At 31.8% G+C, this 24915-nt stretch overlaps 1 protein-coding gene across 1 annotated transcript; it reads right to left on the bottom strand.

Annotated features, from left to right (window-relative positions):
- Positions 1-13068: 13068 nt before the first annotated feature.
- LOC143197884 (calpain-A) lies at positions 13069-24685 on the bottom strand. The gene is made up of 9 exons (XM_076406669.1): positions 24561-24685; positions 24381-24503; positions 23311-23498; positions 19602-19736; positions 19370-19538; positions 14828-14997; positions 14574-14767; positions 13328-13482; positions 13069-13256 (listed from the first exon to the last, which is right to left on the bottom strand). The coding sequence occupies exons 1-9, from the start codon at positions 24579-24581 to the stop codon at positions 13098-13100; spliced, it is 1314 nt and encodes a 437-aa protein (XP_076262784.1). The 5' UTR covers positions 24582-24685; the 3' UTR covers positions 13069-13097.
- Between the last annotated feature and the right edge of the window lie 230 nt (positions 24686-24915).

The raw sequence follows: 24915 nt of genomic DNA, 5'->3' as shown, positions 1-24915 counted from the left end.
TAGTTTCATTCGACTATCTTTTAACGTTCTGGTTCTGTCGTCCTATTTGCGACCTTGGCAGAAATGCACCCAATTTATGCTTACATAGATTTATATGTAACTAGCGACCCGCCCCGGCTCCGCACGGGTGTAATGCTGATACTAAATTAAATACACTACAGAAAAAATATGAACGTTGTATATAAAAACATAGCGGCCCACTCCGACTTTGCACGGGCATAAAATATATATGCCTATGTCACTCAATGAAAACATGATTAAAATCGATCCAGTATTTTTGGTTCATTCATTACTGCCCTTGGCCTGCACGCATTAAATTTGGAGTAAAACAATTCCTCTTCCCCTATACTTACTATGAAGATTTCCTGCTATCTTTGGAATATCTAAATTCATACAATTTTTATTACATTACACATTTTTAAACGCAAATTTGAAATTTGTAATATCTCCGAAAATATTTGTTTAATTTACATGCTGTAAGGAACCATATTGATCTATATTAATTGCACACTGTATTTAAGGTACTTAATTCGATAAGGATTAATGCCGTATTGCTTAAAATAGCTTCGTAAATAAGCCATTTTCTCACGTAAAAAGTAAACAATAAAAATGGTTAATGTGGGTTATCCCTAAAAGATAAACATATACCATCGCAGACTTTTTTGTAGACCTTTTTATGGTGTACAATACTGTAGTACATTAATTTGATCTAACTCGTAGGTTTAGGCAGCGTTTTTGCTAATTGCTAAAAAAATAGGTTAATTTACGACATCACGTTAGAAACCTCTAAAATTAGCAATGTTGCCTTAGTATATTATGCATGTATTATACATATAAACATTCCTCTTGAATCACTCTATCTATTGAAAAAACCGCATCAAAATCCGTTGCGTAGTTTTAAAGATTTAAGCGCACATAGGGATATAGGGACAGAAAAGGCGACTTTGTTTTATACTATGTATAGATATATATAGTTTAAAGATTTTGTTGGTAGTTTGTTTGTAAATAACAATATATGTTACTGTATATTAATATAGCAGCAATTTGCAACGATATTTTTCAAGATTGTTAATGTAATAGGGTAAAATATTAAAATTGTGAATGATAAATAGTAAAATATTGTGATTGTTTTTATGGCAATAATAGAAAATATTTCGGTTACTTTCTCAATTTTTGTTAAAAAATATTTCCGTTCACTAATCAATAAAGCATATACATTATTTGAAGAAATCTCTAGTAGTTATTGTGCGATCATTTTTAAATATGTCATGGATTAGTTTTTTCTATGATTAGGTATATGTTTAATTTTTATTTAGTATTTATGATTATTGTGTTACGAATCACTTATGATTCGGGATGGGACGGAATTAATAATACCACCTATGGCCTTGAAACAAAAGAGAAACTTTATTTAGAGCCCTGGTAATTTATACAGACTCGATATAACCTCTTTTCTACACTGGCTCTTGTATCGACACAAATCATATATTCATCATATTGTACATATTTAGTTTTTAGGTTTTGTTTAAGTGTTATTGTAATGTCTATATTTATTATAGTATTACTTAAAAATACCAATTAACATATTAAAATGCGATAAAACATTTATGAGGAAATATTCTATTCCATAGAAAAATTTCATTCCTTGTTACAGATCGACAGAACATTCAATTATAAAAGTACGTAAAAAAATATGTACATCTCCGTCTCGATTATATTACCGTTGGAAAATATAAGCACATATAAAATTAACTGGTCCAAGCAATTATCTCCGTCCTTTTCTCTCCCACAATTTATATAGGAAAGGGTTCGAACAACTTCGTCTGACATCACGAATTGAAAAGAAAACAGCCAAACAGCGCATTTGACTGAAAATATTAATCACTATTTTCAATCACTAGTTTTTTGACTACCGACTGTTTCGATCATTTCGACTGTTTTCAGTCGATAGTTCGAGGTTAAAGTCGCTAATTGCACCATATCAAAATAATGAACAAAATATACACTTTTTCGTAGTTTATAAATTTATATTAATGGAAGGGAATTTATAACAATTAAATTATCTCTAAGCTTATTGATTGATTAACAACTGAAAACAGGTTAAAACAGTAAAATGGTACATATAAAATAGCTGCACATTTCACTGTATGAATTACCATATTTACTGTTTTCTGAGAATGATTAAAATATTCTGTAAATCAGGGCATTCTATATAAATATGAGTATATATATATGATTATTCTTATAGAATACATGAATAAAATGTTAAAAAAAAACAATAATGTACAGAATTAGATACTTATTGTGTGAATTCGAACGAAATTCTGAAATCAGAAGACAATTTTTTAATTTTCTGGAAGTTTTCAAATATGATATATTGGTTCACAGCAACTTTCGCTCCTTTTTGGTGATTTTATAGCCTGAGGTGTTTACAGAATAGAGTTTTCTATCGGATGGAAGTACGGATATTTATGGCTAGGGGACTATTGCACACATTCAATCCATCTTTTATGGCATTACATGTTCAGGGTTTAAAACACAAAAACTATTAGTTTACTTTAAAATACTACTTTATTTTATCAACGAAGAGGCGACATTTTGAATGGCGACAGAAAACGACATTGAATTTATGTAGTTATGTAGTAAGTATCATTTTAACTCCCGCATATTTTCATTACTTCATTTATGCATTCAAATAACATTTATCTTTTACTATTATTTCTCACGTAAAATATCTATTAAAAAACAATAAATGGACCAGGCTAATTAAAAGAATAATTTCTTTTAATTACATTTCATAAAAAGTTACACTAATTTACAACAAAAATTGATGGAAATAGTAAAAGTTAAAATAACATTGAATGCTGGAATCACGAATAGTTTTAATTGTGAATTAGAGTTAGTGTTTTGCTGAAAGTCTAAGGACGGCTACGATAGAGAAATGAACCAAAACGTATTTTTGCTCTGGTTTGAAAATCTATTTATTGAAGAACTTGCCCTTAACTATTGTAATGAATAATGCACCATGCCATAGAAACACTAGTAGTTTGCGTCAAATGTGCAGGAAAACACCACATCGGGGATAGGTGCAATAAAAATTATATAAAAACTAAAACGCCCCAAAATACTAGGTATTTAAAAAGATGGATTACACCTTAGAAATAACTGAGTATGTAAGACAAATAAACAGGGAAGACTGCAGAGAACAACAGCTCCCAAATACCTCTAACGCTATATGGACCCTCCACCGCATTTCATATACTCCTATCATGACCTAATGTCCTCACCCTACGAACTCATTCATCTCAATAGTCTTTCCTGAAACGCACGTTCAGTTCAAGTAAAAGTGATAAATTGCTGATACTAAATTATATCAGTGTGAAACACCAGAAAAACACCAGTGAAAATGTTGCCTCCATTTTTGAAGAAAACGAGGGCATTTGGGGGCGTAAAATTTAGCACGGTTAAATCTTATATCGAGGAAGAAATTTTAGGCATAATATTTTTGTTTATTATGCGCTACAACTAAATATATTCCAACAAAACGAAAAACACCCAAATCAACAACCAAAAATAGAGGTCAGATCGGCGACTCAAAATAAATAAACAAACCTATAAATATAAACAAACAGTATACATTGAAAATCATCGTGTTTCAGAGATTCGACTACTTTCGGAACTATTCGTATATTGGTCGGCGAAATATTCCCACCGCACCTCAAAATGCTGGAAAATCGATGTTTAAGTGTCAAAATTTACCGTTTGACCATTTACTTCATAGATGTAGTTTGTTTTAGAATTGTTTTAATCTTGTTAAATCATTTATTTAACAAGATTTTCGGAAATTGAGTTTTACACTTTATTTTGAAATAAAAAATAATAATAGAATAAATACGTTTTTTACTATTTAGTACATTATATAGTATTTGCTTTTAAATTTGGCAATACTGTTAGGTACTGCAAGCTAAGCGTACAAAAGAAATGGCGCATAATATTGCTGTAATTTAATGTTGAACATTTATTTGTTTCACTATTAAAGCATTTGATATGACTCTTTATAAAGTTATATTTTAACGTTCCTTTTTACTTAAAAAGAAGGCCTTTTATATTAATATTTCAGCGTGTTAACAGGATTACAAATATGGAGAGTAAAATGTAGGTTTAGTTTATGTTATTACAAATAGGATAAATCAATTCAATGACTTAAATTCTGCAGTGAAAGTAATTTAAAATGTCAACTTTGTAATAAAATATACTTAGTAGCAAGAGAAAGAAACAGATTTCTCCAGGAGCTTGTGCACAACTAAAGCCGATGTATAGTCACTAAAGCATAATTATTTTTATAATATGTTTATTAGACACGCTTAGTACAATCTTAATTATAAATTAATTTATTGCTACTTTTCATTTATAGATGGATTAATTCACAAGCAAGTGCGAGTGCGAGTGATATAATAACTTATAGCTATAGTTTACACTAAAAATCTCCTGACATCCTGCGCGCTGTTCAGCAGTTGTATTGCTTCCACGTTAATATGATTTAGTAATCTTCTTTCGTGTTTCAAGGAGATATCTTGGATAACTTCGCAAATTCATTTAATTTCCAGGTCATCGTGCAGTTCTTCGTTGGTTACGTAGCGATAGGCATTGGTAATCAATCGAAGAACCTTCAGCGTTGGATGACTAGTTGATTTAAATTTTTAGTGCTACCCCATATATGCACCCCATAGGTCCAAATTGACTTTATAATTGTCTTATAAATCAACCTCTTTGATTTTAGATCAAGTTGAGAGTGTCTTCCGACTAACCAGTATAGTTGTTTTATTTTGGTTCTAATGTGTTTTGCTTTTTGTCTAACATGATGTTTCCAATTTAATCTACCGTCAAGATGGATTCCGAGGTATTTAGCTGATTCTGCTTGAGGAATAGGGCATCCATTGAGTGCTATAAATGAAGTTTTTATTATTTCGCAGCAATGTAAAATTAACGTGGACAGATTTGGAGCTATTAAGTGGAATTTTCCAATCTCTCGTTCATTTGTAGATGTTGTTGACTGCCACTTGTAATTTTCTACTGCCCTAGGCAGGGATATGTCGTTTGCCATAATAACTGTGTCGTCAGTAGGTTCCGAGTAGTGTTTCTTTTGTTGTTCGATTGTCAGCAGTGAATAGCAGATATAGGAGAGGTCCTAAGACGCTACCTTGTGGAACTTCAGAATAGTTTTAAATGTCGAGAACGCCATTTCGTTCGACACTCTAAATGTTCTTCCGAAAAGATATATATGACTCCAGCGGTTGACAATAGTTACGCGGTAACAATTTGCTCATCTTACAGATTAATCCCAAATGCCAAACCCTATCAAAAGCTTGTGAGATATCCAGGAATATTGCAGGGCAGTATTTATTTTCCTCAAATGCTTTTTCAATAGCCTCTGCCTCTACTATTCCGTGCACTTATAAAATAGAAATACCAAACTGGAAATCTGGTATTATTACAACATTTTTAACACGTTTAATTAATAGTTTCTCAAATAGATTTGATATTGCAGGTAGCAGCGAAATAGGCTTGTAAGATTCGACTTGTTCTGCAGGTTTTTCAGGTTTTTTGAGCATAATTATTTGTCCACCTTAAAGCATTCCGGAACATGTTTATTCTTAAACAGGCATTAAATATATATGTTAACATGATGATTGCTTTTTGTGGCAGTTCTTTCATAATCCAGGTGAAATATCATCTGTACCAGGTACCTTTTTAGGATTAGGTTATCAATTTCAGTGGCAACTTCCAATGGAAAAATTATATTTAGATCTACATCGGGTTGATAAACAGGAGATGTATCCATCATAGATTCTATATTATTATTTTGAAATATGTTAGCTAAGTATTGCGCGAACAATTCAGCTTTTTCATCATTACATCGAATCCATTCATTTCGATCACTTTTATTGGCGATACACGAATAATTGGTCTTTTAAATCTTCGAGTTGCTTTCCATAGCGAATAATCTTTGTCTGCTTTTGGGCTTAATTCACTTACATATTTTCAGGTAGGGTACAATAAGACAAGAAGAGTTAGGGGCAAAAAATTAATTTGAGTCTGTCTATATAAGTTCTTTTTTTGTTAAGAATGCTGTAAAACTCAATATTGAAGCAAGCACATGTAGCCAATATGAATCCTAAAATAATATTCTATAATTGAATTTTGACAAGAGAATTGTATATTTAAGTAATTTCAATGATTCGCCCAGTTTATAGGCATTTCAGAAGTGCAGGAAAAGATTGCATACCATTAATCCTGAAAAGGTAGCTATTTAGGAAATGATTGTACTTGCTATTGACATAAGAAGAAATAAAAGAAAATTCGAGTTTTTAGGTACTTGAGTCGTTGATTTCATTAATTATGCTGCTGTTTTTTTTAGAGGGTAAGCTATGAAATATATTAACTTTACATTTATTTGGAAAAATGTTCTATTGCTACTTTTATTGTATTGTAATTAATTATTAATTAGTGTAAGAGATATAAAGGAATTTATCTACAAGATAGCTATAACATTTTATTTATATATAATATATTTGTAGTATTGTATATCCGAATATGTGGTACTTTAGGTAATAGTTTCTGGCATAGTTAAGGATGATTGTTTTATATCCTTCAATTTGTAATTAAAATTTTAATATTATGCTGTATTTTTCTTTTTGATTCCTCTAAAAAGTTTCGTAAATTAATGTCATCTTACTTTTATAGTCGACGTTTGACCTTCACAGAGTAAAAACGTGTTCAGAGAGACGGTCAGTGAAACGAAACAAAAGTGCAACATCTGTGTCACAATTGCGGCGTTAAAAAAAAGTCTAACAATAACATTTTACAGACTGGTGAAAAAGTGAAAGTGCGATCGGAAAAAAAGGTCAGTACCGTAGAAAATAAATGCAAAATGCCATAAAATATTAAGGGTCGAAAACTCAACATCTGGAGCACAAATGTGGCGTAGGATAATTTGAAACATAAAAATAACAATATTATTTCAACAATATATAAATAATATGGAGGAGAACAGTACACAAAAAAGAGATAAAATGGAAACATCGACATCAGGCGTATCACATATTGCAGTTTTGAATGTAGAGAACACAAATAGAACCCAGAACGAACAGGCACTCTACAATGCGTGGATGAACGAAAAGTTAGCGCGGGAGAGTCTTGAAATTGCATTAACCAATATGCAAAAACAAATAAATGCCCTCCAGCTACAACTAAATAAACAAAGCTCTGAGGGCAAGGACAAAACAACTATAAACCACCAAGCCAACAAAAGCAGGCCAATTGTTACATACGAAACAGATGAAGAAGAATTGCAGAAAGAAGTAGGCTGGGTAACGGTTAAAAATAAAAAAAGAAAAGCAAATAATTCTCCAGGATCTTCACCACAGCAAATAAAAATAAAATAAAATAATAAACAAAATAAAGAAATTAGAATGCCCAGGCCACCCCCAATTATCGTAAGTAATGTTACCGCCTTTGACTTGCTATACGAAACACTGAGGTCCAACTATATAGTATTCAAAGCAACGGTACTAAACAATGGACAAATAAAACTGAACGCCGAATGTCGTACAACATTCACAAAAATAATAAATTGTTTAGAGTTGCTGAAACTGCAATGGCACTCTTATGAAGACAAACAAACCAGAGACATTAAAGTTTTGGCAAGAGGGCTTCCATCAACATCAAAAAGTGAAAAAATTATCGCAGAACTAAACCAAAATGGGCTTAAATGTTTAAATGCGACAAATATTTTAAAAAAAGAAAAGACCAAAAATAACAAAAGAGAAATTTCAGTCCACAAGAAGCCAGTACCTCTTTTTTATGTTAGCCTTTGAACATAATACGGACACAAAAACCATTTTTGGTATTAAAAAAATTTTAGGGATCGAAATAAAAATTGAACCTCTAAAAAAATCGAACTTAATACCGCGATGCAAAAGATGCCAATTGCATGGACACACACAGAAATTTTGCAGAAGAAAACCTAGATGTGTAAAATGTTCAGGTAAATATATCACCACAGAGTGTAGAAAACCCAAAGGAGCTAAGCCGAAATGTGCAAACTGCAATGAAGCGCATCCGGCAAGTTATAGATGATGTGTAGTTGCTAAACACTACAAGAGAGGAGAAATAAAGTAGCTCAAGTAAAACCTCAAGAAACATTGAGTGAAAGGAATCAACCGAAAAATATAACAACGTTAATGGTGAAATGACTTATACCCAAAGTATCGGTCAAAGTAACCAAAGAGACACCAAGGCAGATGAAGCAACCGCCAACAAATAGTTAAACTATTAGGAAAGCTGGACAGACAAGAAAAAATGATCGAACATTTTTCCAAAAGGATTGAAAAACTAGAAATGAAAAACATTAGGCCTGTGGCTCCAAAAACCAGAAATGGCAAATAGAGATATCCGAATAGCAATTTGGAATGCTAATGGATCCAGCAACATCACGCTACCATACAAGTATTCCTAGATGTGCAAAAAATAGATATTTGCCTAATATCCGAAACCCATTTAACAAAAGAATCCTTTATAAAATTTAGAGGATATACATTCTATCATACCATGCATCCAGTTAACACTGCAAGAGAAGGAAGTGAAATAATAATAAAAAAGAACATTTCCCACCATCAAGAACCCGGGCTCAGTACAGCAGAAAATCAGGTAACAGCAGTAACTATTAAATCAAGCAGATACTAGGTTACAATAGCTGCAATTTATTGTTCTCCAAGATACAATAAAAAAAGGAAAATTATTTGAATGTCCTAAGCAACCTGGGAGAAAAATTTATAATTGGAAGTGATTTTAATGCAAAAAATACAAGATGCGAATCCAGAATGACAACAACTAAAGGCAATGAACTGCATAAAGCAGCTACTGAACTAATATGTAGTTACATGTCAACGGGAAAACCAGCGTATTGGCCGACTGATCAAGAGGAAACCCCAGACCTGTTAGATTTCTTCATAGTAAGAAACATAACATCCAACTATATAAAAGTCGAGGAAAATTTTGAGCTAAGTTCAGATCATACGCCAGTGATTCTGAGGTTGAGCGAAAATATAATAAGAATAGAAAGAAACCCAACGTTAACAAACAAACAAGAGGAAGACTGGGAAGGATTTGCTGAAGAATTAAACAAACGAATTCAACTAAATGTACCCCTCAAGACAACTGAACAATTAAGCAGAAAAATTCGTAGTAGATATTAAACAAGCTGCTTGGAATAATATTCCAGCAATTAAGAGTACAACTAAAAAAATGGCAACAAAACAGAACACCTGAAAATAAAAATACTTTAAGCAATATAACCCAAAGACTAGAAATAGAAATACTGGAAATAAGAAACAAAACCATAAATGACTATCTCAGATGTAATTTAACAGATAATAAAGACTGATTACTCACTCTGGAAAGCCACAAAATATCTAAAGCGCTCATGTCTACACAGTCCACCTATAAGAGACCTATGTGGGAATTGGGCACGTGACAATTGCCAGAAAGCAGAAGCATTTGCTGAATATCTAGAACAAAATTTGCAGGACATCGAAGCTGAAAAATTCGATGATTGAATTAGTCACGCCCAAAGAGTTAACCAAAGTTATTAAAACTGACATTAACCCCAGGAAATCATCAGGCTACGATTTAATAACAGGAGAATTACTGCAAAAACTACAAAAAAAGGGAATTACAAAACTCACCAACTTGATCAATACAGCATTTAGATTAAAACATGTCCCAGACATTTGGAAGATGGCGGAAATTATAATGATCACAAAACCTGGGAAGTCACCAAACGAAATAAAATCCTATAGATCTATATCACTGCTGCCAGTAATATCTAAGGTTTTTGAAAAACTCCTGTTGAAAAGAATAAAACCGATCATAGAGAGAAAAAACCTAATACCAACACACCAGTTTGGGTTTATTAACAAACACTCAATAATTGACCAGGTCCACAGAATAACAGATGTTATTGAAAAAGCCTACGAAAGTCAAAAAGTATGCTCAACTATATTCTTAGATCTAGCACAAGCCTTCGACAAGGGTTGGCATGAATGCCTTGTTCATAAACTACAGAAAATGCTACCTAAACAATACACCGAACTATTAAAATCATACATTACAACCAGAATCTTTAGAGTCCAGCAAGAAGAAGCTTACTCTACAATAAAAGAAACTAAAGTAGGTGTACCACAAGGAAGTGTACTGGGACCAATGCTTTATCTACTTTACACTTGTGATTTACCACAAATGGAAAATATCACGATGGCTACATTTGCTGATAATACTGCGATTATAGCTGTCGGAGATAATAGTGAAGAAGCCTCACGAAAATTAGAATAGGCAAGTGAATATATAAAAAATTGGACACAAGCTTGGAAGATAAGAACTAATCAAAGTAAATCTGTACATGTGCAGTTCACCTATAAATAGACCGTACAAGTACCAATAACATTAAATAACACTATCATTCCATATAGTAACAACGCTAAATATCTCGGAATGAATCTCGATGCAAAACTTCGCTGGAAGGAACATATAAAGAAGAAATGAAAAAAACTGGAATTGAAATATAGGAAAATGTACTGGCTAATTGGAAGAAAATCACAATTATCGGTACATAATAAATTGCTATTATATAAGCAAATATTGAAACCTATATGGACATACGGATTTCAATTATGGAGATGTTCTGCAAAGAGTAACATTAATAAAATACAAATTTTTCAGAACAAAATCCTGAGAGGTATTGTGGGTGTACCCAAATACTATAGGACTGATTACCTACATCGAGAGCTTCAGATACCCACAGTCAGCCAAGAAATCAAGAGAATTACAAGGGGGCACGAGGAAAGACTGCATTCTCATACTAATATTGAAATATTGAAACTTTTGTATACCACCAGAACAGGACACAGAATGAAAAGAAAGAAACCATCTGATCTTTTGTAGTGTTGTGTAGTGAGGTGTATATATTAAAAAATTCAGCAGTGACATGTATAAACATTATTTCACCAGAGACTGACTTAGGGCCGATGGGTCCTCCTAGTTATATACCTAGATTTAAGTTATCATAAAGACAAATTGTAGTTTAGATGGAAACGACTAGTAACAATGTATTAATTAAATAATAAAAAAAAATTACTTTTACTTTTTTTAAATCATTTTTACTATATATTTATAATGTATGATATATATAAGTTGATATAAAATTTATGTACATTACCTTTTATTTTAAAAATTATACAGAATATATTTTAAGCCTCGAGGACGACGTCCCAAGCAATACTGAGAATATTCAAATATTTCTAACAGTGGGGACGCACGCGCCGGCGAAGTATTCAATTTACGGGACAACTATGATTTTTAATGCATCCTTATAAAATATAAATCAAATCATAGCTAAAATATACCATGTTTAAAATAAATGTCTTATAATGACCAGGTACTACAATGTTTGCTACTATTCTTAAAGGACAAACATCATTAATGAATTGACTACTTCCAACTCAACAAGAATAATTTTTTTCTTTGCTTCTCTTATCACTAAATGTTGCCATATGTTGACCCCTATTCAATGTCGTTGATAATGATGTGTTATAAATTTTATGATCTAATATATAAATATTAAAGGATCCATTAACTTATTGAATGATGAATAATTTATAATGGGTTAAAAAAGTAAAATGGTACAGATAAAATAGTTGTATATATCACTGCATTATTTATTATGTTATAATTAATTAATTAATTTTTATAAATTATTATACTTATAAATCATTGATTATTATACTATATTCTATGAATGATTAATATATTCTATGGATCATGGCATTATATAAGTACGAGTATATATGATTATTTTTATGGAATATATGAATGACTTAACAACTTTAGCATGTATATTAGAACAATAAAATTATATTAAAGTAAAAGTATAATAAAGGAATGTATCTAAAATAATTAAATTACATTATAATGACTCAATGAATAAAAAGAACCGAGCATGCTGAAGAGTACTTACTGAACCGAGAATTGTTTTTCTGAATTACGGAATTCTAATTCACATATTAAGTACAATTACAGCATGATGTTTTCGAAAACGTTCGCCAAAATGAGAAATCTCTTATAGTTTCCAAGTTATAGACTATTGAACATTTACACATTTCAATTGTCAGCTGCGGTTTTCCTTATTCCACAAAATCGAAAAATGGTCTTCTGAAATACTGATTTTGATCCAATTCACAGACTAAATGCCTAATTCTGTTCGTTATTGTTATAATATACATGTTAAAGTTGTTTTATTCATATATTCTGTGAAAATAATCATATACATACTCGTACTTATGCACTGATTCACATAATATTTTAATCATTCACAGAATACAGTAAATATGTTAATTAATAAAGAGAAATGTACATCTATTTTATCTGTATCATTTTACGGTTTTAACCTATTATCAATTGTTCATTAGTCAATAAATTACTAAATAATTAAATTGTTATAAATTTCGTTCAATTAATATAACATTCTGAAATGTGAAAAAGTGCATACTTTTTTTCGTTACTTTGATATGTTTTAACATATATACAAACATGTTGTGTATCATTTTTAATTTATTATTTTTACTCTGTTATAAGAGAACCATGGTTAACTTACGGTAATTAATTATTGTCGAATTTTGACGACTAGATGTAACAAATACTTTTAAAATAAATTAATTTAATTTAATTAAATAATGTAATACAAATGCTTTAATTAACTTAACGACTTTCTTTGGGCAGATTAATTTGCGCAAACAAGAGAGAAAGACCTGTATTATTCAATGCCATATATGTTCCCCTGATACGCTTCAAAACGTAAAAAAAATTAAAAGGTTCCCCTGATACGCTTCAAAACGTAAAAAAAATTAAAAGGTTTTTATTTATTTAGTGTCGTAAATATAAATCAAATAAAAAGAAGTATTGAAGTAGAAAGGTGTAGAAATTAATTAAATTAATAGTTATTAATAACAGCGATTGACGTTAGTATTCCTCTTTTATATTGCCTAAACGTCATGTCTTTGCTCAGTATATATGTGAAGTAAGTAATCTCCGGTTCCATTGCTACGAGGTTCGACGGTATATCGCCCTGGAGGTAATTTATGCCTTTGTACTACGTCACGACTGTTGATGGATGGATCAGGCGGCAAAACATTATCGTCTTTCTGTGAAACAATCATATTTGCAAAGTAAATAATTAAGTTTAAATATTCTTCGAGTATTCAGTAGTACTTACATCGTATATGTGAATAGCAATATGATCATCTCTTGATCTATCTCGGCCTAAAGATTTCGGCACGAGAGCGACAATTAAACTACACTTGCTTTCTGGATCACCTTCATCAGGTTGTGACAAGGTTACAACAAATTTCTTTTTATTTTTAAACGAATCTGTAAATAAAAATATATTATATATATAAAAAATATTATGTGTTTTGTTACACTTTTTCATATTTATCTGTTTTAATGTATCTATTATATGTATTGTTTGGTAAAAAAAAATAAATTATGAGAAGTGGAGATGTAAGCCAAAACTTCTGTGTTAGTCGAAATCTATTTGATTTTATCGGGAAGAAGTGGCAAACCATTTCTTAATGTTATTAGAATGCTATCTAGTTTGTCTCAATCGCCATGGAAAAAAAAACAAAATAAGTCCTGAATACCTCAATATTACATACATACATTTTAACATACTTAGTCACACAACATTAAATAAAGTCATTTGTTCGTTAATAACCTGATTGGTTGTGTTAATTAACAGTGCCATAGATTACTAATTTTGTTTAAAGCAATTAGAAGGGTTTTCTGAAAATTTTAAATAATTAGTAGTATTTCTGCTTATAAATGTCATTATAAATAAACTCTAAATTTCTAATAAAAACTCACATTTCGACCATTTAGCTGTTCCTCTCTCGAGAAAAAAGAGTTTTTTCGCCATTTAATTGCTTGCTACTTGCCAAACAAGAAGCATTTAAATATTGAAAAGCTATTCGAATATTCGTCTTTCATATCTACTCTAAGATACTGAAAAACAATCAGCGTAAAAAATTCTTATGAATAAGAAGGTAACGCAGGTCTACAAGAAGTTGAGTATTTTCAACTAATTTATATGAATTTTAATATGCTCAAAAGCAAGATAATCAGACTACTGTTATATGCTTCAGAGAGACTTTACGGACTCTTCACACAAACTCAGATTTACAGAGATGTGTTAGTAAGCGTATATTATATTGAAAATATGTATTGTTAATGATTTTACATGAAATAATATATTTCAAGTAATGCAATTTAATGTAATTTTAATATAATTCAGCACGTCCGAAAATATAAAGGTTACGTTACACAAAACCTAAACAGCTCTCAGAACTAATTTTGCAGACCTATGCAATTAATTATATTAACTATTTAAATAATTGGAATTTTAAATTTTTAAAATAACGCTGATAAACACATTGATGCCGATTATTAAACTAATCACATACCTTCAAATTTGTTTTTATACCAGTGGGCTCCGCATTCATGTCCGAATAACGATTCCAGCGTTATGTGACAAATATTAACTGCAGTAAATTGTTCCTGGAAGTCCTCGAAACTGATCCAAAATTCACCGTCGTTCTCAAATACCAGACCTAGTTCCTGCTTTTCGGAAGATGATATTGCATTCCATTGTGGTGAGCTAAGATATTTAATCATTACTAACACCTATTACTAACCGAAAACTATGAAAATTATATACCGGTCGCTCCAAGGACCTTTCCATTCCATTTTATTAGCCCAGGGATTTTTTATTCGCAGAAGTTGAGCCTTCTTTGGAAGACTTGTGTGTTCCACCACATGCACCTTAGTAATGCTGTAAGCATGCTTCTTAACCAGACCCAATGGGGTAATTTTTTCTCTGCCATCACCCTTTAATAATAAGGATTATCATAAGAATATAAAAATAATATTGAGACCGTAAAAATTAGGTATCTGCATGTATTATGATTATTTTTTCGCTTTAAAAAGGTTATTAGTGAGAAAAATTAGTTCAATGTATATTAATCAAAATATTTTAAAGCATTTTCACAAATTTTTTATTGATTGGCGATACCGTGTCGAACGATCGATGTTAGTTTCTCATAATTATTTCCCCACTTTCATCTAAATATATTTTAATCAGGTGATATTGATCTCTATATCTGGTGGGTACCGTAGGTGAGGCACTTCTTCCCATTGGAGCTGTAGTGTGCAGTGTATCCACAGCTGTCTCAATGTTCGGCTGATTGTTGTCATAATTTTCTGTTTCTGTTACTCGCTATTGCTAGTCTTTTTTGTAGCAATGCGATGATCAATTGACGTCGGTAGACATCTGCAGTAATAGTTTTATTCGCTCTTAGTAGCTTATATATACTACATGTTAATCCCACCATATACAGAGCAAGACTTTATGAAAATGAATATTCCGCTTCGATATCGATATAATTGACTCACTTTATATCGTCAGTCAGTACGCAAAATGCCAGTGGCAGTGATGTTCCCTCTTGTTGGATCATTCCCATTGTATGCAAACTTGTAGAAACAGTTCGTTCATCAACAACCACTTTTGAAACTCTTTTGGTCCTCCAAGCCGTTCTTTGTTATTGAGATCAAAATCAAACCAATAATTGGAATGTAACTGAGCAGCAAAACTTACAAAAGCTTCAGCAGCAGATTTCTTCAAATCAAACAACAAAAGTATTTTATTTTTACTCTTTGTGATTCCACAATTTGCCCTATAGGCAATAAGTATTTCTTATGTCTATATTATATTTACATGGCATGCAGAAAATCGCTTCATTAAGCGATCTTCTGTATAAAATATTATCTTAATTAATTAGTCTTATTCTAAAGTCTGCTTATGTCGAGTAATCAGATCAGGTGGTGTTAAACATTTTAGTCTACGCACTTCACTATCACATCGCATATTTAGTTAATTAGCGAGTACATTGGCATGCACTGACGCTCTTTCGAAGTAATTCACACAAATACGTTGAATTACACTCGTTATAGGTTCTAGAGGAATATCGCGTTGTATCACTTTAATTGAAATATAGTCTGGAGCATCAACAATGGCACGCAACACATTATTTTGGAACCGCTGAATGGTGGATATATTAAATTTGCTAGCGGTATCCCATAGTTGGATTCCATATGACTCATACAGCAACACCTTGTTATCTAATGATAACTTGGATTTGCGCCCAATGAGCCTATACATTTGATATAAATTCAGTCGAAGTTGTTTTCGTTTATAGAGTATGTGCTTCTTTCAGGTTAGGCGTCGATCTAAGTGCATACCAAGATATTTAACATGCTCTGCTTGGGGGAGTTGACGATGATTGATATTCGCTGGGGGACATGTTCTTCTACGCAGGGTAAACGTTACATGGGTGGATTTTATTTCATTGACTTTAATGCGCCATGTCTTCAACCATAATTGTATTTGATCTAGGTGGGTTTGTAAGTATATTGATGCTGTGACCGTATCTTCACGGGATGCCAAGACTGATGTGTCGTCTGCGTATGTTGCCACAGTAGTTATTTTTGTGTTGGGTAGATCGGCCGTATATAGAAGATACAGTACTGGATCTAGTACTGTATGGACCCTTGCGGAACTCCTGAATATATGGGATTTAATTCGGTATGTTCATTGCCTTGATTTAAAATAAAATGTCTATCAGTGAGATAGGATTTTAGTAACTAATAGTCCGGATGAGGGAGATGTTTCTTTAGTTTAACCTACAAGCCCGTATGCCATGCTTTGTCAAAAGCCTGAGATATATCTAGAAAAGCAGCCGAACAATATCCTTTCGCATTTAGGTCAGTGTTTATTTTGTTTACAAGTCTGTACACTTGTTGTATAGTGCCATGCTTATTGCGAAACCCGAACAAAAGTAATGAATGTCGAAAAACTGTCGAAAGTGAAATACTTTTTCAATGATTAGTTTCTTGTAAAACCGAATAATACAATAATATAAAATGAAAAAATATAATTTTATGTAAAGAAACTATCGAATATAACAATTAGGTTACGTTATTTGCATTGAGGCATTATACCTTCGCTGATCAAAATGTACGCAAGCACCTAATATTATATGTACTGTTCCATAGTTCCATCAGCTATACACAAACAAGAAACTATGTGTCGTTAAGTAGATATACCAGATATGAAAATCCCGTAATTATTTTAAGATAATAGTACATGTACTATGAGAATAAAAATTTCCTAGGTGATCTACAGTTCACTGATAACGTTATATCCAGACATTGAAGCTACAAGTATTCTTTACCAAATAGTTCGTATTTGCAAATCTCTGAGTAAATTAAGAAAAACCTAAAGAAACATACTGATAATGGATCACATTCAAATTCAAAGCAATTGTAAATATTAATGGTATTTGCTTTAAAAAAAGCAGATGTTCATAGTTGAAGTAATAAGAATATAAGAAGACAACAAATAACGAGATAGTGATTATAGATACTAAAACGATGCAAACAGAAATTCAATTTTGTTTAATAACATTATCGTTACTTGAAATACCTTTTAGATACAAGATAAAATAATTGAAAAGTATGGATAGATTGAGCGGCAATATCGTGGTATTCAATTGATACTCTCATTCAAATTACTGGCCGGATTACTACGAATGAATATTTCTAAATATCTCTCAACGACGAAATTCTTATTATGACTAGTATATTACAGCAAACAGAAAACACTACCATATCCTATTATGATAACGCCCCATTCGCACAGCCAAAATAATTCAGCCTTGGATTGATGACAATCGCCAAGCCTCTCAACGTTACTAAGCCGTTATAGAGGTTTTAGACCAGGACGTAGATTTCCATCTCCAACATTAATGAAGCAATTGACGAACATTTTGCTATAAGACTGGGAAATTATCCTTTTGGAAACTATTCAAACATTATACAAATATATTCCGCGAAGAATTACAGTTGTTTTAAAATCATATGGTGACTCAACGTCTTATTAATAGATATAAAAGGTCAATTGAAAAGTCCCCGGTTTGACACACAAATGGCATTACTAGAATTAAATCCATGTTTTTTAGTTAGCACTAACCATCAAAAAATGCGTGTATAAATTTGACAGCACTCGAATCATTATTTTGTGAAAAAAAATGAATAAAAAAAATTTCGCGTGATGATAAAATATTTGAAAGGAAAAAATACCGTTGAATCAAAAACTTGGCTTGATGCCGAGTTTCCGGACACTTCCCCAGGAAAATCAACCATCAAGGATTGGTATGTAAAGTTTAGACGTGGTGAAATGAGCATTGAAGACGGTGAACGCAATGCATACCCAAAAGAGGCTGTTACCGATGAAAACATTACAAAAATCCACAAAATGATTTTGAATGACTGAAATTGAATGAAATAGCAGACACTCTAAAGATATCAACTGAACATATACATCATATCATTCACGAATAATTGGGTATGAGAAAGCTCTACGCAAAGTGGGTGCCGCGCGAGCTCACTTTTGACCAAAAACAACGACGAGTTCGGAGCAGTGTTTGAAGATGGTCAAGCGTAATAAACCCGAGTTTTTGCGTCGATATGTGACAATGTATGAAACATGGCTCCATTATTTCACTCCGAAGCCCAATCGACAGTCATCCGAGTGGACTGTAAAGGATGAATCCGCTCCAAAGCATGGGAAAACGCAACAGTCGGCTGGCAAGGTTACGGCGTCTGTATTTTGGATGCGCATGGAATAATTTTCATTGACTGCCTTGAAAAAGGAAGGACCATCAACAGCAGTGCTGCTTCACCAAGACAATGCACCGTGTCACAAGTCAGTGAAAACGATGGCAAAAATCCATGAATTGGGCACGAATTACTTCCTAATCTACCATGTTCTCCAGATCTAGCCCCCAGCGACTATTTCCTGTTCACAGATCTCAAAAGAATGCTCGCTGGGAAGAAATTTTCATCGAAAGAAGAGGTGATCGCCGAAACTGAAGCTTATTTTGAAGCAAAGCTTTGAAGTTGAAGGGTCGCTATAATCAGTGTATCACCCTTGAAGGGAACTATGTTGAATAAAAAAAATAATATTGCAAAAAAATTTATTTTACTACGGTAGGCCGCGAACTTTTCAATTGACCTGTTATATTATGAATATGTCAGATACTCATCTCTTTTAGGACGATGTATATATTAAATAATGAATCCTCGTAATTTCTCCCGTCGAAATATGTGCAGATATTACTTTATATTATTGAAATAAACTTACATAAATACTTGCTGTTAACAACGATTCCCTTATACTGGACTGATATAGAATGTTGAACAAGTTACTTGGAGCATTAGCTAAACAGAACTGCTCAGATATGCCGCCAGTTAAATCTTCCATTGCAACTCCAGGATCACCACCTTCTAACATTTTATATGACCCATACAACCTGTAAATATTTATTTAATATTAATTTGTTTATTTTTCATTTTATAATTAAATATATACTCACTTGGCGTAAGCTTTCTCGACTAATGCAATCCAATATTCGCAAGATTTAGTAGATCTAGCAAATTTTTCCTGACCGCCTTTTATTAACAATCGATCGTCGACAACTACTTCTACCCAACCACCATGTTTCCAAAATCTGAAACAATAAAAATATAAAAAATTAAAACTTGAAAACATATGTTATTAACATATTATATAGTCTCACAGAATGATTTTGATCAATTGTACTAAAGAAAAAATGTATAGATTATTTTAACACTTTTGCAAATGTATGTGATAATTTATAATAACCAAAGTCTACATAACTTGAAATTCGAATCATATTTGCTTACTTGAGTAGCTAAAGGCTGGCTATAAAAATAATTGCCTTATAATAGAAAATGTATATATAATTATACTTTATCAATAAAATTAGAAAAGCTAGTGATGAACAAATATAATGTGTTTTGACTCTTATTTCTCTTAGTATTAGCAATAACATTTGCAGAAGAACAGCAGCAGTATAACTTGACTTTATAATCATTTCATAATAAATATACTCCAAATTATTTTAATGTCTTTTAAGTAAGACTTTCTTCAACGTCATTAACTTGTTACTAATTTTAGTCAATGAAATAAAATAACAAACTATGTTATTAGAGGCAAATTTGAATAAATTTTTAAGAGAACATATTAAAATATATTTAAGACTATTTATTTTTGAATAAATGATGAAATCCACAAAATTCTATCAAGCATTATCATGATTTAAAAAGGTATTTATTGACAAGTCCTTGTTTTTTTAAGTTAGTCCTTTGGTCTTTTACATGCCTTAAAAGGCAATAATTTGATGATCGTTAATATTTAACGTATGTAATCGTTACATAATTTGTTGGTCGTATACAATTTGTATTTAACGCAAACAGTAAGAACAGTATTTAAGTTATAAAACACGTATTCCTAATTATTCAAGAAAAATGAATGAATAAATGAATTAAATATTTTAGAATGTAAAATATATTTTGATTTGAATTTATTTAGATTGATTATATATATTTTTAAATAGACATATTTGATGGAAAAGGCGGAAAAAACTTATAGTTACTGTACTTTTCTGGGTCTACTTTTGGCAAATTCTATAGAAATTATAGTAAGATTTTCTAACCACTACTAATCAATATCATAAGTAATGTTATGTAAATTTAAGATCATAACAGGTCAATTGAAAAGTCACCGCCCTGACACATAGATGACGCTACTAGAATTATGTCCATGTGTTTTTAGTATAACTAAAAGATGCGTGTGTAAATTGACAGCTGTCGGATCATTAGTTTGTGAATTATAGCATTTTGAATAAAGCAACGTTTGTGATAGTGAAAAAAAATGGATAAAGAGGAATTTCGCGTATTGATAAAATAATGCTTTTTGAAGCGAAAAGATACAGTTGAAGCAAAAACTTAGCTTGATACCGAGTTTCCGGAAACTGCTCCAGGAAAATCAACCATCAAGAATTGGTATGCTAAGTTAGTGCTAAGTGGTGAAATGAGGACCGAAGACGGTGAACGCAATGGACGCCCAAAAGATGTTGTTACCAACGAGAACATTTAAAAAAATGTACAAAATTATTTTGGATGGCCGTAAATTGAAACCGAATGAAATTCATAGTAGAAAGCTCTGTAGAAAGTGGGTGTCGCGCGAACTCACTCTTGACCAAAAACAACGACAAGTTGATGATTCGGAGCAGTGTTTGAAGATGACCAAGTGTAATAAACCCGAGTTTTTGCCCGATATGTGACAATGGATGAAACATGGCTCCATAATTTCACTACGAAGTCCAAGCGACAGTCATCCGAGTGGACTGTATACGATCAACCCGCTTCAAAGCGTTGGAAAACGTAACAGTCGGCTGGCACGGTTATGGCGTCTATATTTTGGGATGCGCATGGCGTCTATATGGCCTCCATATTTTGAGATGCGCATGGAATAAGTTTCATTGACTAACTTGAAAAGGAAGGACCAACAACAGCGACTATTACATAGCGTTACTGGCCCGTTTGAAAGACGAAATCACCGAAAAACAGTCGCATCTGAAGAAAACGAAAGTGCTGCTTCACCAAGAGAATGCACCGTGTCAAAGATCCATGAATTGGGCTTTGAATTTCTACCTCATCCACCATATTCTCCAGATCCGGCCCCCAGCGAATATTTCCTGTTCTCAGATCTCAAAGAAATACTCACTGGGAAGAAATTTTCGTCAAATGAAGAGGTCATCGATGAAACTGAGACCTATTTTGCAGCAAAGGACAAATCGTACTCTGAATCTGGTATCGAAAAATTGGAGGGTTGCTATAAACAGTATATCACCCTTGAAGGGAATTATATTGAATAAAAAAAAAATTTTGCCAAAAAAAATGTGTTTTACTATGGTAGGTCGGCGACTTTTCAATTGACCTGTTAAGTAATCCTTAATTTCTTTATTCTTTGTTTTATTGCAATTTTAGAGAAATTCTTGTTCACCTAATAGTTCACCTAAACACTAAACTAAACCTAATTAATTCACCTAACAAAGTTTGAACGATGATTATCTAGCACTGCAAAGAAACAGTTCAGTTTATATTTTAATAATAAGAGTTTGAGCTGGGTTTTCGTTCAATTAGTTTTACAGCTTCAGGACGTTCTTTGTCATAGACATTAAAATTGCCGCTTTCAAACCATTGAAATCAAAACAGATCATTGGAGTTTAGATTTTCATAATATTTTAAAACAACTTGTTAGGCACATTTTGGAATTCTGTCGGATGTCTGGTGAAGTCAGACGACATCAGAAAATCAGAAAAGCACTAAATAATGTAGAAAACATATAGTCCACACTAGATGGAGACGACACGTTACACGAAGCTTGTTATCATTTAAATCTAATGAAAGACTTATTATTGTAAGTTTCCTATTGTAAAAATTACCATGAAACCTCAAGAGGCCAACCCAGTGAACATCTGAATATTCTGTGATTTTCCAACAAGTCCCATCCATATGAGAAAGTCACAGAAAATCTAAACAAATTGGGTTGCAGTTCCTTTAATCGGCCTTCTCGGGCGCCAGCCAAAACGCGAGGAAAGATTCAGCAAGGCCTCATTCCAAACAACCAGTTCAACAGCAAATTCGTATGAAATTACCTGGGGTTCCGATATAATAAAAAATTCGGCATTCTTAATCAAATTCGGAACGACACATTCTCACCTGATATCTCTATGCATAATTCTCGCCCATTTTATACCATGTTGTAACATTCATTCATGCATCAATCTTATATCTTATAATATATATCTACAACATAAGTATTGTTCGAGTTTTTCTACTATTTCTTCATGATAGAAAAATACTCATATAAAATATAAAGTAAATCGGTTCAGTAGAACTTTTTAAATTACGTTTTAAAAGTGCCTCAAAATTGATAGTTCCGAAAAAAATTGGTTTTAAAGTTTCGGGTAAAATTACGGTAATTTAGATCACTAAAACGCGTCATTTTTTCGAAAATAATTAAAATATTGAAAAATCCCCTTAATGAATGGAATCCGGACTGCTTCAACTCTTGTGTAACACATATAGCTTTTTACATTGATACTTTGCATTTTCGTTAATAGATAGCGCTGATATATGCATTAAAATACACGTAATCTAGGATATTAATATTGGATATTATCATATTATAGGACAGAATAGAAAGTAAATTACCTGAATCTAAAAATTCCCGCATAATCTTTATTGTAAGGCTGATCCATTGGGACAACGCGTTCGAGCAACTTCGGATGTTGTGATAATGTAACTATAGCTGCTACCAGCCAGCAATCTCCTAATTCTCCTTGTTGGATGTCCAATCTTGATATATCTTGAGGAAAAAACTGAGGAGTTTGACATAGTTCCTAAAATAAAATAAAAACGAAAGATATACCTCAAGAACCATCAATAAAGTCCATTTATCGAAAATATGTTTAAATATAAGTTATTAAATAAACAAGATATCGTGAAATTATATTGATCTATTATAATAACAAATACACTATTTAATTTGTTGATGTAGAAAATTGTCAGGATTGTAAGGGAGACCGACAGACAATAGAATAATTAGAAAGAGAAAGATATAAATTAAGGAAAGAATGGAGCAAGTAGAGAAGAGTATCGAGAATACATGAGTCAACGAGTATTCAGGAACGCCGAAAAGTAAGAAGAAACAAATAAAATACTAACATAGGAGTAAAACTTAAAAAGTGGTTAGAAAGTACAATAACGTCAAAGAAAAGAAGAAACAGTAAAGAGAACAAAGAACTACGATATATAGAAAGGTAAATACTTTAAACAACATTTAAGACTAAAAAAGTAAGAATTGATGAGCCAACAATAAACGCGAAACAAAGGAGGAGATAAACAAATAATAAAAGAGAATACGTACTTGAAATAAAATCATAGCTAAAAATCTGGGAAAAGTTTTTCTTAAATGATTTGTCTATAAATGAGTAAATTTCGTGATACGATAGAAAACTCCAATGGTTCAATTTTGAATGATGTTGTGGTATCCTGAATTACTAACTTACCAACGTTCTCCCCTCACATACTATCTTGAAAATAGGAGAACACAATTTTTATAACCATCATCCGTAATATTTATATACTTTTTCCATAAGACTATATTCAGTAATATTAAGACTTATTCAGTAAAATATTTCACCTGAATTTTATAGACTAAATGATACATAATCAATCATTGTTTATTATGGATAACTGAATATTCTGTAATATATAATTACCGTTGGTCTCTTGACTTCACAATCACGATTCTCCTCAATAAAATTCGTAAATTTAGGATCGACGAACAATTTTTTATTTTTTAAACAATCTGCTTTGATTTTATCGTAATCCTGTTCAAGCCACTAAAAATTTTAGAAAAGGTTAAATATATCAGTAAATCACCTATATACAATATTTACCTTACAAATGCTTGAATCCATTTTGAACCAAATATAAACCTGTTAAATTAACAAAATCTCGATGTCACAATATATAAATACTTGATTTCACTGTAGATTTACACATTGCATGCTCTCAAATCAGCTCAACAAGCTTTATATAATCTGCTAGAAACCGATAAAATTTTATCATAACTGTATATAATGATTATATCGTGTCGGAAAACTGGGAACACTTATTGATTCATTCATTAAATAAATATTTGTTATAATAGGAACTATATACTAAATATTAAAATATCGAATATTGAATAAAATCATGTCTTTTGACGTGAAAAACGGCCTACCTAATATTATTTTTAATATCATTATTTCG

Source organism: Rhynchophorus ferrugineus, unplaced genomic scaffold, assembly GCF_030347505.1.
Source record: "Rhynchophorus ferrugineus isolate W39M unplaced genomic scaffold, kcgeb_rfMv2 rfM6, whole genome shotgun sequence".
NCBI lineage: Eukaryota > Metazoa > Arthropoda > Insecta > Coleoptera > Curculionidae > Rhynchophorus > Rhynchophorus ferrugineus.
The sequence above is the reverse complement of the archived record's forward strand: the minus strand, read 5'-3'. Positions and strand labels throughout refer to the sequence as shown.